An 18326-nucleotide genomic window follows, 5' to 3' on the forward strand; every position below is an offset into this window, starting at 1 on the left:
CAAGCCTATGTTCTCAGGCTACAGGAATGTTTTTGTAATTTCTACTGCAATGAATATTTCTCAGGGTTGATTTTGAAAGTCAGTTGTTGTATGGACTCAAACATTAAAATCTTGACTGCAAGAAAAAGCTATTAAATGTACTATTACACTGTTATTGCACATGAACCGATATAGAAGTTCATAATGATACATGTGGACCTTTTGTGACAGCATGCCCTAATATAGGCTTTTCTGGTAAATTAAACAGAACAATAATAAGAAACAAGGAATTCATGAAACAGAAACAGTGGTGATAAAGACAGCATGCAGTCAAATGAAACAGATGCCCTGAAATCTTCTTCATACTGGCCAGCAGATGTCTCTAAAGCTCTGGAGAAACCGAGAGTTTGTCACTAGTCAGGGATTAATCGGGTAATTTAAATCACCTGTTTGTACTCAACATGACCCAGAAGTCTTCACAGACATCAGCTTGAGAAGTTATGAAACGGCTGGATTTTTTTCTTTTATTTTTTGCGCATGACACTGTTCAGTGTTAACTGCATTGGAATTTAAAACATTTACATTTATGTTGGAATGCTATTATTTATTTATGTTGTAATTATTTTATATTGCATTATAATTATTCATGCATTAATTTATTTAAAAGGGAAACAGTGGAAAAAGCAATATATATTTTATATATATTATATATATATTTTTTTTTGTTTGTTTTTTTGTCTAGAATTAGCAGAGATTGCAGTTTAAGAGATAATGCTCAAACGGAAACTTAACTGAATAGATAAATTGGTAATCACATGGGACAGAAATAACCTGACGGTGAGTAGATCTTGTTTTAGGTGTAGGCTACTGTGCCTTTAAGATTCAAATGTTTTGATTTGGAATCTTTTGATATTATTATGAAATATTATGTTAATTTAAAATTTAACACTATAGTATATTGGTAGTTACCGATAAAGATTTAATGAATTGAATCGAATCATCCGCAGTGAGCTTGAAATTCAGGGACTTTGGGACCATGAGGATTTCTCTCTCTCTCTCTCTCTCTCTTCTCTCTCTCTCTCTCTCTCTCTCTCTCTCTCTCTCTCTCTCTCTCTCTCTCTCTCTCTCTCTCTCTCTCTCTCTCTCTCTCAGGTCTTCTGTGCTGTTCTTCTCTCACTCTCTCTCGTGTCCTCCAGACTGGAGTCATGGAATCAGGCATCACTTCACGTCCCGCCGTCTGATCCTCTCGGGAATCATCGGATCTGATGGGACATTTAAGGATGTTTTTCCCCGATGTCTCATATTCACTTCTGTTGTTGGGAATCTCGTGTCTGACTGGCTTCACGAAGACTTCACAGGAGTTCTCAGGTACTAACCACCATCATCACCTATAAGCGTTTGTGTAATTATACCTTATCACATATGTATCACATTTATCCGTTTAAAATTTCAATAGTTTCATACGCGATTAGTTTAGATTTTAACTTTTTTTTATGCATTGTTGAGGTGTTGATATGACACGCGTGTTTATTACGTAAATATTAAATAGAAACACATTCTTTCGCGGAGACTTAAATATGAAATAGAAACATTGTAACAGATTATTTCGCGGAGACTTAAATATGAAATAGAAACATTGTAACAGATTATTTCGCGGAGACTTAAATATGAAATAGAAACATTGTAACAGATTATTTCGCGGGAACTTCCGTGACCGACGCGATCAAAGAGAAATATTACACACTGTTAATATACAGTTAATATATACAGTGGGTCCAAAATAATGAATAATTCACGAAAATGCTTCTGTTTTCCAAAAAATAAACATAAAATCTGCTTTATATAGGCCTAATTATATTATCAGAGTAACAATTTGGAATTTTATTAAACGTTGAATTGAAGCAACATAATGTATCTTGAGCCCCTTTGTATATTAAATATGCATGAAGCATGCATTGAGCACTGATTTCATGAACACTGATTGCTGTGCATATTTAGACTGTTTTATGTCTTTTGAAGCACGATGAGAAGATCTACATCCTCTGCACTGCTTGAATAGGCCTAGTTTCCCTGTAGTTTATGGAGGTTGTGTTTGGTCAGTGAAGACATTATGGACATAACAGAGATGAATTGACCAGAAACAGCTGTGATGTGCTGAGTGAAGACAGATCTCAGTATGTGATTGCTTTCTGTGTTTGTTTTTAATATAATTTTGTTTGCATTTTTCTTCTTAATTCACTTAAATGTGCACAGCTTTGCTTTGGATGGGAAATAAACATCATGTTTCTTTGAGTACCACAACTGGACCTTCATTGACAGTTTATTTGTATACTGCTTTACACAATACAAACAGATTCAAAGCAGGTTTATAGAAGATAGCCTTACTGGGTGAATCTCACAAAATCTGTTAAAGCCATGTCAGGATATTTAAAAAATATAATAATAATAAATAAATAAATAAAATAGTCTGAGTGTGTTTGTTTGTTTATTTATTTATTTCAGGGTTATTATTGCAAAACTAAAACATTTTCATTACTTGAAATAAAATAAACATTAACTGAAATAAAATACTATAATAAAAGAATATAAGCTTACTTTATTTCAACTACAACAATTCCTAAAATAGCCAAAAACTAATATAGTCATAAAAACTATAGACATAAAAATATATTATTATATTATAATATTAAAAATTTTCAACAAAACTTGGTGATTTAAATATATATATATATACAGTGTGTATATATATATATATATATATATATTTTTTTTTTTTTTTTTTTTTTTTTTTATATATAAAATAAAAAAAACGAGTCTATTTTTGCACCGTGAAATTATTTCCGTGTGTCATTACTTTCATGCGAAGAAAAGATTTCTTATTTAAATTGTAAATAATTTGGTAGTATTTGCTGTTCTGCCTTTTAATTTCTGCTGATTTAAATTGAAACAAATCTGCAAGAATGGTTTAATTATATTAAAGTAACAAGACTCACTAAATATCAGTGAGGAAAACCACAATAACAGGACACATTACAAGAATGAGATTTGTGAGGGAAATTAATTTATATAATACAAAAGAAAAAATTCTTATATGAAATACGAGCAGGACTTGCTTTTGTGAGGTTCACCCTAATATGACTGCACTGTCCTGTCAACGCAAGACATATCAGTGGAAGATTTTTGGTTCTTTTCAGCCGAACACACAGAGCTGTTGTTCTGTCGGGTCACACGGACTGTCCTGTGACTCTGACAGACTCACACTCTGGAATGTCCGTTTGATTGACAGGTGCTTGACAGAAGCTGTTGATAGAGACGGAGCATCTGTTGCCAGGCAACAGGCCTGTACATCTGTCCTACAGGAACTTTGTGCCTTTGTGTGTATGCTGTTTTTATATCTTGGTTAATTAGCTTCACACACACACACACATTTAGATTCATTTTGTGTGTTTTAACTACAGTGAATGTGCTCATAAAGCTGTGGGCGGAGCTTACTAAGGTGCTGAGTGGGATGTGTGGCTGTTAAAGGGTCAGGAGGTCAACTGAGGTCAAACTGTTTGATGATCCCAGTACACCATTACGAGGAGAAGAACGTCTGTCTGTCTGTCCGTCGTACTGTCGTTCATGTGCTTCAGTCTGTAAGTCAGCATGAAATAGCCTTTAAGTGTGCACTAAGCTACTTTTCTTCACTGTAAAAATGTTTTACGGAAGGAATGAGCAGAGTAGCTGATAGATATGTGTAAAATAAAAAATAAAAGTACTATAGATATTACTATAGTAATATCAGAATAAAAAAGTTTCCAAGTGAAATTGAATACTTGGTTGTAAGTATAGGGCACAACTTAATTTTATGCATCTGAATCTTGGTTTGTGAATTAATAATGAATTATAACAGTTTATATATTATAATAATTTATTATAATAAATGTGTATAATAATAAATTATAAGAATGTATGTGTAAATTAAAATGTATAATTTAATTTAATATTATCAAATTGTTGTTTAAATATTTGTTTAATATTTAATAATGTGCACTATTTAAAGACCTGGAATAGGGTTCACTTCAAATCAGTGTTGTTTCATATAGGCCTAGTTTTTATTATAATTTTATAATTTATGTATAATTTTATATTTTATTAATAAAAAAATAGTTTATACATTTTTTTAGTTATTTTAGTACTTAGTTTAATATTTAGTTAAACAGTTTAATATTTAGTTAAACTGAATTTCAATGATAAAGATGTTGCATTTTTTAAAATATATTTTATTTCTATTAACATTTATTTGATTTTTAAATTACCGAAAATGCCTTTTTATAGTAACCCTGCTTCTGAATTGGACTGTCTGTGAAAGTGTAAATATTTTTGGCAATAAATATTTTCTTTATTAATTCATCTGTCACCAAATGCTGATGACTGTGGTCACATTACGAGTCCAATCTCTCGCAGCCAAGATGGAAAAATCTCACTGATGGACGAGAGTAAATGCTTGAAATCAGAGAGAGTTTAGCTGAGGTGAGGGGCGCTCTAAAAACCTTGGTAATTCAGAAAGGTTAGAGGTTAGAGGTGTGTGCGTGTGTGTGTGCGTGTGCGTGTGTGTGTGTGTGTGTGTGTGTGAGTGTGTGTGTGTGTGTGTGTGCGTGTGTGTGTGTGTGTGTGTGTGTTTTCTCAGGATCTTTGTTCCGGAGGTGGAACATGAAACCACTGCCTTCTGTTTGTAGAAAAGACCCCCTTTTCCAAACACCAAGCCCCTTTTTCACATCTGGACCTCTTTCACATACACACTTATCTTTATTGTGCTATTAATTATCAGTGTTTGCCCAATCAAGCATCACACTCATTACTGTTCATATATAGGGTTTGATTTATGACTGTGGAGTTGGAATAAACCCCAAAGCCTGAAATCATCCTGTATATGAATGATTCCTAAAATCATCTGTCTTGTTGAGGAGAGTTGTGCTGGAAAACAGGTGAAAAACCTACATTGAAGGATGTTCTGAAGCCCTATCTAGAGACCAGAATATTGACTAGAGAGTATTAAATAAGCAGTAAGCAGTCGCTCAGAAACCAGCTAGAAAACCCCTAAACAGCGATGTACTGGCAATCCACATAACGTATGTTGAGCACTTTTTCAAAACACCTCACACACATACACACACGCACACACACACACACACACACACACACACACACACACACACACACACACACGCGCACACACACACACACACAGAGGTGAGTTGTGTCTGAGCACATCCTGTGCTTGGGTTGTTATGTCTATTACAGAAGTGTGTGTATGTGTGTGCGCGCGTGTGTGTGGTCTTGTTATTTTCTACATAGTATGGATAGAAAAACCTGTAAATTTGGACCTTGCTGGGGACATTTTTTGGGGCCCATGAGAAAAAGAGCTTAGAAATCTTACAGAATGCAGTTTTTGGAAAATCCAAAAATTCAGAAGGTTTTGTATTAGGGGTAGGATTTTGAATCAGCCTATGAGACATGGAAACCTGTGTGTGTGTGTGTCTACTGGTATGGTTTATGAGGACACAAATGTGTATAATGACATGGGTATAGCATATCCCTATAAAGATCAGATCAATTTGGAAGAATCTGATAAGAGATTTTTTGATTGCAAGGATCTTGGCCAATCTGTAGCAGAGTTTAAGACACTTCAGATCTTCTAAAACTTTTGAGAAAATTAGCTATACAGTGTATATATACATTATTTTAATATCTGTTTGCTGATTCTATAGTGCTGCAGAAATAAAATCAGCTTTGTTTCTCTCAATATCCAACATCGCTTAACATGCTGATAGTTGTAACTACAGCATGAGTTTAAAAGTTGCAGTGTATTCTGATTAGATAAATATTTGTGCGTTATATTATTGTAGATGTTTATCATGTGATGTTATATTGGAGCAGAGCTGCTGATATGAGTGGGAATGCTAAAGGACCACTCTATCAGCTGTTACACATCTACAGATTCATATTTTTACAAAGGAAAGATTTAGATGAATATATAAATGAGCAATGAGAGAAAACAGAAGCAGAAAAAGAGAAGAGAGCTGGTCTCCTTCACAGCAGAACTGGAGAAGAGAGGAGAACAAGGAGCTTTTGTTAAGTTGATCACATCCTGGTCCTTTAAAACTCTCTCACTCATAGAGAAAAATAGCCATCAAATCACTCTTTTTTTCCTCTTTGCTACACTCTGGTTTATTATTTTGTGTGGTTTCAGATTTACATGCATTTAAACTGCACATTCAAAAACTCAACTGTATTTTTTCTTAAAGGGGTCATGAACTGAGAAATCTAAATTCCTTTGGTCTTTTGACATATAAGAGGTCATGTACTCTAAAAACATCCAGTAATTTTTAAAACTCAAAAATTTCTCGTTAGTCTAAAAACAGCTTATATTGAAGCTGATCTGACAGTATCTTGAAACGACAACTTGTGGAATGTGTGTAATAGTGTGGTTATATATATATATATATATACACATCACTGTCTGTTTAGCTCCGCCCACCGTTTCTACATCACTGCCTGTTAAGTGAAAAAAAGTGAAAGTGACGTGACATACAGCCAAGTATGGTAACCCACACTCAGAATTCGTGCTCTGCATTTAACCCATCCAAAGTGCACACACACAGCAGTGAACACACACACACACACACTATGAACACACACCCGGAGCAGTGGGTGCACGCTGATGTAGGTTAGGGTGTTCGCTTTTTAAATAAGTTTGGTTTTAGTTAGTTATGTGATGCTGTGAAAATGGGAGTGTGTGACATCATGATTGACAGCTGAGACTGACAGCTTCTCTGAGCGAACAGAGGCACCAACTGACTTTTTTGGGATCTTCAGGAAGAGATTGGAGTTCTGTTTACCTTATTTCAGAATCAGAATCAGAATGAGCTTTTATTGCCAGGTATGTTTACACATACGAGGAATTTGTTTGGTATGTGTAAACATACCTGGCAATAAAAGGAGAAATTTTAACACAAGCCTCTTATACGACAGTCAGCAGACAAAAACTGGACCTGTCAGGCTAATTTAAAAAAGGGTTAGGGGGTTGTGCTTGCGATCGACTGTGTGTGGGCAGGACGTCATTTTATTAATGAAGCCTAAGATTTTCTGTCTCGTCATCATTGAAATATTTAATTTAGGCTTTTATTCACATATAAACACACATGTATTGAGCGTAACGCTTCCGTGTTAGCATATGAGTATGTGTCGATCATTGTTTAGATGTAAATCAGTTTGCCATATAAAGTGACTGTATCTCATCACCAGACATGGATTAAACTGTTCCATTCATATGGGTTTGTTTTTGTAATGTCTTTATTATCTTTTTGGATCTTCTATATTTTGATTACCTGGACTTTAAGCAGAGGGACAGAAATGTCTTTCTTTCATTGAATATTAATTTGATTATTAACCAAAGTCTTGTAGGTTTTGAACTACATGAGGGTGAGTAAATGGTGACAGAAATGTCTTTTTGAGTGAACTATCCTTTACAATGTTATTTAATATTCTTTTGTATTGTTGTTGTTACATTTTAAGTAAGCAAAAGCTATTTTGATTTACATGTTACTTAATTAAATTATCTTTGACTTCATTTTTCATCATTTTTAGTTTAACTTCAGTTTTCATTTGCAATTGTAACCTTCCTACTATGTAGACATTTTTTCCAGTTCAACCAGATGATTAAATGACTGCAAAAAAACATTTTCGTTTGTTCATCTCCGTTATGATGTCACAAGTGTAAACGGTACATGTGTATCTCTAAAACTAGAGAAACAACCTGTTTCGGGACTTTCTGGTGTTTGTTATTCAGCTGAACATCAAATCAAACGAATGAGAGAAATCAGAAGACATTTCATAAAAAGATATTTTAAAGAATGTTGGCTCCAGTTGACTTTCACTGGAAGTCACCTGTTCGGCTCTTCATCTTTAACATATCTTCTTTTTCTGCTCAGCAGAAGAAATAAAGTATTACATTTTTGGAAAGAAATAAAAATAGAAATGATTGGGTGAACTGTTCCTTTAAGTTTGATTTCCCCCAAAATACAAATCATCATTTGCTAACTGCTGCAGGGGAAGTTTGAAACCGTATGAGAGTGAATCAATAACAACAGATTTTGTACATTATTTTTGGGTGAAATATTCCTTGAAACACTTATATCTAATCTAAGCTCCTTCAGCTGATCTCTGTGTTTAATTCATTAGCCGTTACTAATCTCTATTGTAGTGCCATGTTGACACACACACTCTCTCTCTCTCTCTCTCTCTACACACACACACACACACACACACGTTTGTTTTTGAGAAAAGTGGGGACATCCCACAGGTGTAATGGTTTTTATACTGTACAAACTGTATATTGTATGGCCCTACACCTAACCCTAACCCTCACAGGAAACCTTGTGCATTTTTACTTTCTCAAAAAACTCATTCTGTATGATTTATAAGCGTTTTGAAAAATGGGGACATGGGTTATGTCCTCATAAGTCACCCTCTCCTTGTAATACCTGTGTCATACCCATGTCATTATACAGAGTTGTGTCCTGATATGTCACAAAAACAAGAACACATACACACACACTGTAGTGTGTTTCCTGTTCTCTGAGGTCATGTGAGGTCATCCTGAGGTTAATGGCAGTTTTTAAACTAAATCATCGACTTATTTTGAGTGTTGATGTGAGTGCAGTGTTTTCCCCGCGAGTGTTCGGCGTGTGGTTCAGGGTGTGTTTGTGCTTCCTGTTGGCTGGAGATCTTTTCTTCACAGCTGTGTTTGGGTTTTGAGGGAATTCCTTCTCAATATCTCCTCTCATGTCAAACTCCGCTCTATAATTTTCCAAAATTATCACCGGCGGCAGTAGAAGTGCTTTAGTGCCGCTCCAGTGAGTTAAAGCTACAGTAAAGACTTTCTGAGGACTAAAAACGATTATCCGCTCCGCTTGGGCCTTGGCACATTAAATGCACGTGTTAATGAACTTACATACTGTTCAAAATAGATTCCTACTTTTATTCTGTAAGAATGCATTAGATTTATCAAATGTGACAGCAAAGACATTTTGAATAAAGTTAAAAAAAAATTTTTTTTTTCAAAACTTTCTAGTCATAAAAGAATCCTGAGAAAAACATATCACTGTTTCCACAAAAATATGAAGCAGCACAACTGTTTTCACCACTGAAAATAAACAGAAGTGTTTCTTGAGCAGCAAATCAGAATATATTTATTTGTGAGACTGAAGACTGGAGTAATGATGCTTAAAATACAGCTTTACATCACAGGGAAAAAAAAGTACATTTGAAAATATATTACAGTAGAACACAGCTATTTTAAATTGTAGTATTATTTCACTGTATTTTTGATCAAATAAATGCACCCTTGTTGAGCAGAAGAGACTTCATGTAAAATAATATTTTAAAAGTCTTTGAACTCCACACTCACACACTGGATTGTGCGTGTCGATGTGTTAATTGTGTTTTGCTTCACTTTATTCTGTAGACGTGTGGTATTCAGCCGTCATCTCTCTCCACCAATCAGAGCACAGCATCATTTAAACAGAGGGAACTCCAGCACAACTAACACACACACGGCCAGCTTTCTGTCTTTTCCTACTGACCATTTCTCATTCGGATCCTGTGTTTTAGGGCACTGCGTAAATGACCCCCTTTTTACCCCCTCACATCATATTACTGAGCACATGACAGGTCACTTCCACTTTCTCCATTTCATCCTCTTTTTAGGCTCTGTTCTGAATAGCCGTCTCTAGTAGTCCCTTGCTTGTCATACTATTTTTGCAGTAACACTCTATCCCACAATGCAATGCACTCAGCTTGGCATAGATCTATTATAACTTTGTAACATCCCCTTGACTCATTGGACATAAAATTATTTAAAAACACTGCGATAGATATTAGAAGTGAAAAATAAGTAAGTAATTGTAAATGGGTTCCACTTGACAAAAGTCATGTAACAATAGTGTATCATACTAAACTAATATAAACTGAATAAATATAAATCAAGCTAAACAGAAATGTTAAAAAAGCACATAACAAAATTACTAAAACTCAAAATGAAAAGGAAAAAAAAATTGAATGGAATTGATCTTGTAACATCATCTTAACTCATTATTGGACATGAATCACAGAATGTAATTAAAGGCAATTATATTTAAAAAAAACTGGATCAGAAAATAGAAATGAACAGTGACTGAATAATTATAATAACTTGCAAAATCAAACATGTTAGTTATATAAGATATGTTTAAAGGTGATAAAAGTACTAAATATAAACTGAAGTAAATATAATATAAATAGGAAAATGAAATATTTAATGCATTTATTTAGTTTTATTTTATAAAATAATATAAAGATAACTATAAATATTTTTTAAAATTATAAATAAAATGACAAAATAAGTAAAACAGAAAATATATAAAAAAATCTAAATATAAATAAATATATACATATTTATATATATATATATATTCATCTGAAACACATCATTATGAGTGCATTCGAGTAGCTCTGTGTGACATTTATCTGAGGCTCATTTAACCTGTTAGCCAGGGGACTCACAGCTGAAAGTGCTCTAACTAACTTATAATTGTAATAGTTTCCTACTTCAGTGTGTTACAAACATAATTGTGGTGTCTTTAGAAAGAAGACCCTTTGGGCTTCACTTTTTATCAACCAGATTTGATAATGCTCAAAAATATTAAAAGTTATAGACACTGAAGTGCCTTGAATTTTTTTTACCACTCTTAAATATTTTTTTATTTGATATAAAAATACATGAAATAAGTCCTGGAGCAATCTAGAAAAGTAATGGGTTGAAAGCCACATGTCTCATGAGTTTCTATTTCAAATCTGAATAAAATATCATGAAAAATGAGACTCCTGCAAATGTTTTTCTGAGACTATGTCTACCCCCCCCCCCCCCCCCCCCCCCCAATATAAGAAAATATATTTCCCAATAGTATTGAAGGCTTCTACAAACTATTTAGTCAGTAAACATACCACTGCATAGTTTTTTTCAATTATAAAACACTAGACAGAAACTTAGACATCATATAAATGATTTATTTGAGCACTAGAAAAATACAATAAGAATAATTTGAGTAAGAAAAATAAGAATAATAAGAAAAATAAAAAAAGATTTAACATTGTTTGCCAATATAGAACATCCTGAGATTGCTAGAGATGCATATTTTACAATGAATTACGATGCAAATAAGTGCTGATGTGCTGATGGCCACTTATACAGATGGTAATAACACAAATGTGCCGAAGTAAATAATCCACTCTCTCTATTCATATAGACGCGTTCACTTTGATAGCCGTGACCATTCAGTAATAGCGATCTGATTTGGGCTGATTTGCACTCAAACAGATGGTAATCATGCAAATACATTCACATTCAACATAAAACACACTCTCACATATATAAAAACTCTCTAAAATAAAAAGAAAGACAGGAATTTGCGATCGCTGTAAGTTCCGCCTCCATCAGCTGACAGGTGCGTCAGAGCGCGTCACCAGCTCTCAGGAGAGAGCGCCAAATTCAAATAAACTATCTTCCGCCTATTTTTCATTCATTCTTTTTTTCCGGTGGATCGCCTCATTCTGTTTGTGACACTGTACGCTGCAAAACCGTGCCGTGTTTTTACTACCAAGACGCAGTTTTCGACGGTGAGTTATTCCATAACGGACACAAACAGTTCTGTCACTGAAGAAATGAAATGTAAACAAAGGAATTATGATCCATATTACAACGTTATTGCTTCGTTGGACTAAACGTGCTCCATGAGATGTCGTTCAGTGGACCCTTACCTTTCTAACTAAACCGGGATTTACAGCTGTGGATGTGTTTATGACTCGTTATTACCACGGATCTGGTATGTACAGCGTTTTCATTTCATTTCATTTCAGCGTTTTTTTATGTGAACTGCTTACACAAATGTAGCAAATACAGTCTTTATAAGCTTTCCATTGAAAAACAGCGATCTGTCGTCGATGCTTGAGGCTTAAATCTTTATAATGATACATAGTTTGTCAAGATTAAATTTGTCCTGTTTCATTTAATCTATTCATAATCACTGGCATGTGCGTGTGGGAGAGGCTTTGAGGACGAGGGCGTTCTGGTGCAGGTTAACAGGTTTTAAACTCCTCAACATTACGTAATAATGCTGAAAATACAGCTTTGATCACAGGAATAAATTACATTTTCAAATACATTCAAATATAAAATGTACAATTAACTTTATTTTGTATTATAATAATATTTCACAATGTTATTGTTTTTACTGTATTTTGATCAGATAAATGCAGCTTCTGTAAGAATAAGAAGACTTCTTTAAAAAACATTTTGAAAATGTTACTTACCCCGAAATTTTTAATAGTGAATCTTGATATTTATCAATTAAAAAAATTACTTTATAAGTTGAATTAGCTATTGTTTCCATTTAAAAAGATTTAAAACCTTAATGCAAGAAGTAAAAATCTATTTAAAACAATCAAGCAATCAAAGTGTCAATCAAATACTCAAGGTTTTCCACACATTAGAATAAAATTATATATTAATAGTTCATCAAATCATTCTTACCTAAATGATTCATTTAATGCAACAGTAAACTGTTTTTTTTTCCCAAAAAATTTATATATATATATATATATATATATATTTTTTTTTTTTTATATATATATATATAAAAAACGGTACTTTCAATATATTTAGAAATCTATAATCCTCAGTGCGTGCGTGTGTGTGTGTGTGTGTGTGTGCGTCTGTGTGTGTGTGTGTGTTGGAGGCTTTGGTGGTCCGGTCCCTGCAGGTCTGGGCTAGTTGTGTGTATATTGAGGTAATGTTTAGTGCTTTGTGTGTGTGTGTGTGTGTGTGTGTGTGTGTGTGTGTTTCCATTATTCCTTTGGCAAACAGAACTTACATCATTCACTCAACACGGAAGCGATGTTGAATGGCTTCTTTCCGCTTTGGAGTTGAACTGTCAGGAAAAAACACTTTCTTTGTTGCAGCTGCATAAACAGAAACTGAAAGCAAACGTTGAACCGTACTGTTTTTGTCTGATATGAACCATTTAATATAGACCTTAGCAACCACATAGGGACACATATCATTGACTGATCGCAAATTCAGTTTTCTTCAGAATTTGCTGATGAGATGTGAGATTATCATGGATGTGTATGGATGGATTATCTTATGGATGTGTTTGTTTCTTTCCATGGAAGGTTATTTGTCGAGTGTGCTGAGGAATTACACCGAACAGGCGTGTGACGGAGAATTTCTGACTGTTCGCTGTCCGCCCAGAACCTCCATCACCATCCAATCGGCTTTCTACGGCAGAACAGACCCCGCCCACTCACCTCCGTGCCCTTCCCCTTATAGCAGTGCTGGAACATTCTCAGTGCATGACATCACTTCCTGTCATGTGTCCACATCCTTGCAGGTAAATAGTGATAAGAAATCTCATTTAGTATTATTTATATACTATTTATTAATATTTATTTTTAGATTTCAGTTTTCATATTATTTAAAAAAACATTTTTTTAATGTTTTAGGTTCTTTTGTCATTTAAATATTCCTATTATATAATTGTTTTATATTTTTATGTTTATATAAATAATATATATTTGTATATTTCTTTTAACTTAAATGTTTTTTAATTTCAGTTAAGGTTAGGTTTTTGTCATTTTGTTTTGTGCTTTTGTAATTTTTATTTTTTTTATAAATATTTCTGTTTGGCTTTCATTTTACTTTATTTTTTAAGTTTCATTTTGTTTTGTGCTTTTGACATCTTATTAGTTATTGTTTAAGGTTTTTATTTAGGCTTTGATTTAGTTATTTTTAATGTCAGTTTTTATGTTTATATATATATATATATATATATATATATATATACAGTACAGACCAAAAGTTTGGAAACATTACTATTTTTAATGTTTTTGAAAGAAGTTTCTTCTGCTCATCAAGCCTGCATTTATTTGATCAAAAATACAGAAAAAACAGTAATATTGTGAAATATTATTACAACTTAAAATAATAGTTTTCTATTTGAATATACTTTAAAAAAATAATTTATTTCTGTGATGCAAAGCTGAATTTTCAGCATCATTCCTCCAGCCTTCAGTGTCACATGTAACATCCAGTCTATCACATGATCATTTAGAAATCATTCTAATATTCTGATTTATTATGAGTGTTGGAAACAGTTCTGCTGTCTAATATATATTTGATGAATAAAAGGTTAAAAAGAACTGCATTTATTAAAAAAAAAAAAAAATTCTAATAATATATATCCTAATAATATATTTTCTTTACTATCACTTTTTATCAATTGAAAACATCCTTGTTGAATAAAAGTATTGATTTTATTTAAAATTAAAGAAAGAAAAAATATACTGACCCTAAATTACTGACCAGTAGTGTATATTGTTATTACTAAATATTTATATTTAAAAAAACATGGCTTCTTTTTTTTTTTTTTTTACTTTTTATTCATCAAAGTATCCTAAAAAAGTATCACATGTTCTGAAAAAATATTAAGCAGCAGAACTGTTTCCAACTTTGATAATGAATCATCATATTAGAATGATTTCTAAAGGATCATGTGATAATGATCCTAAAAATTCAGCTTTGCATCACAGAAATAAATGATAATTTAAAGTATAATAAATTTAAAAACAATTATTTTAAATTGTAATAATATATCACAATATTACTGTTTTTTCTGTATTTTTGATCAAATATCTGCTTGATGAGCAGAAGAAACTTCTTTCAAAAACATTAAAAATAGTAATGTTTCCAAACATTTGGTCTGTACTATATATATATATATATATATATATATATATATATATATATATATATATATATATATATATATATATATATATATATATATATTAAGCTTTAATTGTATTTTTTATTTCGGTTTTAGTTTAGGTCATTTTAGTACTTCAACTTAAATTTCTTTCACTTGCCAAGGCTCTGTTTCTTATTTTCATTTTCATCTTATTTTCAAATTTTTTATTTTTTGTTAATTATTTTCCTAAGTCTTAAGTGTTTCATCTAATATTCCTAATTTTAGCTTTATTTCAATAAATGAAAATGGTTTTTAATAGTTTTAATTTTAACAAGAACAGCACCAGATGAATGAATCTTTTTTTCTTGTTGCATATTATTATGTTTCACTCAGAAATAAGTCAGATTAAAGAAGTAAAAGGGTTGTGAAAACTGTTTCATGTTGACTTTAGTAGATTAAAATTTTTCCAAATCTTCTTTCTTGTGAGTGTGTACAGTTTGAATTTACAGTGTGTGTTGCACAGTATCATAATGAGGCTGTTTTTGTGCATTAAATGTATTTAATATCCAGACATAGCTGATGAAAGTGTGTGTGAATCTGATTTATGTGACAGTAGCTCTGACAGCACACACACTCGTGATTTACACTTGCACACTCACTAAAACCACATGCTGTAAACACACACATGTACAGCACTGTGTGCTGGAGTACAATTACACTCGCTGTGTTTTTCTGGCTGGAGGGAAGGAATCTACTGCGGGAAAATGAAAAGGCATGGAATGTATGAACCTGAATAAAAACATGCTGTCTGTCTGTCTCCCTGCAGAAGATGCTGGATGAATGTGAGGACAGGCGGACGTGTCAGGTTCTTGTCAACAGTCGTTTGTTTGGGACGGACCCCTGTCCCACCGTCAGCAAATACCTCAGTGTGCAGTTCAAGTGCAAACCTAGTGAGTCACACACACACACAGACTTTCTTTCTCCTCCATCACTTGTTTTCAGCAGGTTATTGTGTTCTGGTAGCTGAGCAGAGAAATCTGTCCACTTCTGTTCTTCCTTTCATGCAAGTCTGAAAAATAAAGCTCTGCACCTCAGTTACGGGTCGAAATGAAAATTTTATTTTCTTTGTTAATACATCCGGCTGACATCACCAAGCCCTCAAACACACATTATTCATGATTAAGTGGATAAAAAAGTCCTGCCCAGCTGTTGTTTTCATATAATTTACAAACTATTATAGGTTTTTTTAAAGATGTTTTGAATTGTTTTCAATTTTCTTTCATTTTAGAACATTTTCTTTAGTAATTTTGTCGTGTGCTTTACTCATTTTTATTAATTATTGTTACCAAGGCTGCATTTACTTGATTAAAAATACCGTAAAAAAAAAAATATTGTGAAATATGATTATAAGGAATAAATTAAATTTTAAAATATATTTAAATAGAAAACTTTTATTTTAAATTGCAATACTATTTCACAATATGACTGTTTTTACTGTATTCATGATGAGCAGAAGAGATTTCTTTTAAAAACGTAATGATACCAATGTTTGTTTCCTGCGGGTTTTTTTTTTTTTTTTTTTTTTTTAAGTAAAAAGAGTTGTGAATGTTGTTTCATCATGACTGTGTATGTTTTCTCTCTCTAGGTGAGTTTAAGAGTAAAGTGGTGTGTGAAGGCGAGCGCCTGCGGTTGGGCTGTAAGGTGGGGATGCAAATCACGGTTTATTCAGCCATGTTCGGCCGCACACAACAGGGAACGCTGGAGTGTCCTCCACACCACCGGAGGGCGCCATCTGTCGGTAAGAGCTCAAACTCATTTCTCATTTTCACCAGATTCAGCTCTAAACTTATGACAAATATGCTACTTTACGCTATATAGACCTCATGTGCGATTTATTTTTAAAGGTCTTTTTTTGCAAACTCGTTCCTTGTGGAAAATCCCTGATAGATTTGGATTTAGGGTATAAGTTCCAGTCTCAAACCATTCTAGTCTTATTGCCCATTACACACAAATGAATGTTACACACAAAGATGGCAGTAGTTAAATGGCTAACTCTGTTTACCATCTCCAATCTGACTGGATTTTGTGCAGTTTTCATTAGTCAGGATACAATAGCCTGGTCAATGAAGAATGCACATCTTTCTTTATTTTTGAGAACTTTTAAATAATTATTGCATTCATTTGCACATTTTTTATATTTTATATAAAAGATTTGCATCATAAAATGTCATTTAGTTAAATGTAAATACTTATAAATATATATATACACATTATTTTGACCAAGAACTGCCAGCTTAAGTTACAAACATCTTGTTAAATCATCAAACATATTTACATAAAAGTAATATAATATAAATGAATTGATGAATTAATATAAGAAGTATTATAAAATACAAATAGGTTATATATGTATTCAACATTTTTACACACACACACACACACAGCCTCCAGGAGTGTAAGAGGAGATGAGATTAGCTGCTACTCATCTCAAGACAAAAAGAGAATGACGTTCTTGAACTGAATTTCCTCCCACACATCCCAGACGTTTCCTTGAATTCAAGCATGTTCCTGGCAGAGCAGAACCCTTTAGATACACACACCCATGCCACAAAACAGCCACAAAACCACAGGCTTTTCAGCTTTGATGCTGGAAGAGTAACAATAAGACGGATTGACGGCGTCATTTCCCACACACACACAGATACAAACACAAACATGTAGAAACAGAAGAAATAAAGCAGTGAAACCACACACCTGACATCAGGCAATACCATTCACATTCACACAGGTGCTGTAGGGTCTCTGTGTGTGTGTGTGTGTGTGTGTGTGCACGTTTTTGTGACATATCAAGACACAACTCTGTATAATGACATGGGTATGACACAGGTATAACAAGGAGAGGGTGACTTATGAGGACATAACCCATGTCCCCATGTTTCAAAACGCTTATAAATCATACAGAATGAGTTTTTTTGAGAAAGTAAAAATGCACAAAGTTTCCTGTGAGGGTTAGGGTTAGGTGTAGGGTTGGTGTAGGGCCATAGAATATACAGTTTGTACAGTATAAAAAACATTACGCCTATGGGATGAACCCACTTTTCACAAAAACAAACGTGTGTGTGTGTGTGTGTGTGTGTGTCTGTGTGTGTGGATTGATATCAGTTCACTGCAGACTCACACAGTTGAGGGGGACACATTTGGCTGCAGCTCGACCCTTTCCTTCAGTGTTTGTCATGTTGTATGTGCGGTTTCTGTGGGTGTGTTACAGTAAATGTGTTTTGTTAGTAGATAATGAGGTTGAGACCTGCAAGTTTAATATCTTCTGATCGGCAGGTTATTGGCAGGTTATTGTCATGTGAAAGTGAATTTTACACAAAAAGCTTTTAATCATAGTTTACGGTTAACACAGCAGCCAGTTCAAGTTATATTATTAGTATTATATTATTTTTATTATTTATATTATTCACGTCAAGAATAAGTTACCAAAAGACTTCGAACTAAAACAGTGTTCTTGTAGATTTG

General features: G+C 33.3%; 1 protein-coding gene across 1 annotated transcript in view; it reads left to right on the plus strand.

Moving 5' to 3' along the window:
• Nucleotides 1-1142: 1142 nt before the first annotated feature.
• The window catches only part of LOC132091776 (protein eva-1 homolog A-like), a 37417-nt gene continuing 20233 nt past the window's right edge, over nucleotides 1143-18326 (plus strand). Inside the window, exons 1-4 of the mRNA XM_059497884.1 lie at nucleotides 1143-1347; nucleotides 13231-13448; nucleotides 15631-15754; nucleotides 16450-16602. Of these exons, the coding sequence (XP_059353867.1) occupies nucleotides 1245-1347; nucleotides 13231-13448; nucleotides 15631-15754; nucleotides 16450-16602 (598 nt within the window). The 5' untranslated portion in view covers nucleotides 1143-1244. The remainder of the gene's footprint in view (nucleotides 1348-13230; nucleotides 13449-15630; nucleotides 15755-16449; nucleotides 16603-18326) is intronic.

The sequence above is a fragment of the Carassius carassius genome, chromosome 18 (assembly GCF_963082965.1).
Source record: "Carassius carassius chromosome 18, fCarCar2.1, whole genome shotgun sequence".
Taxonomy (NCBI): domain Eukaryota; kingdom Metazoa; phylum Chordata; class Actinopteri; order Cypriniformes; family Cyprinidae; genus Carassius; species Carassius carassius.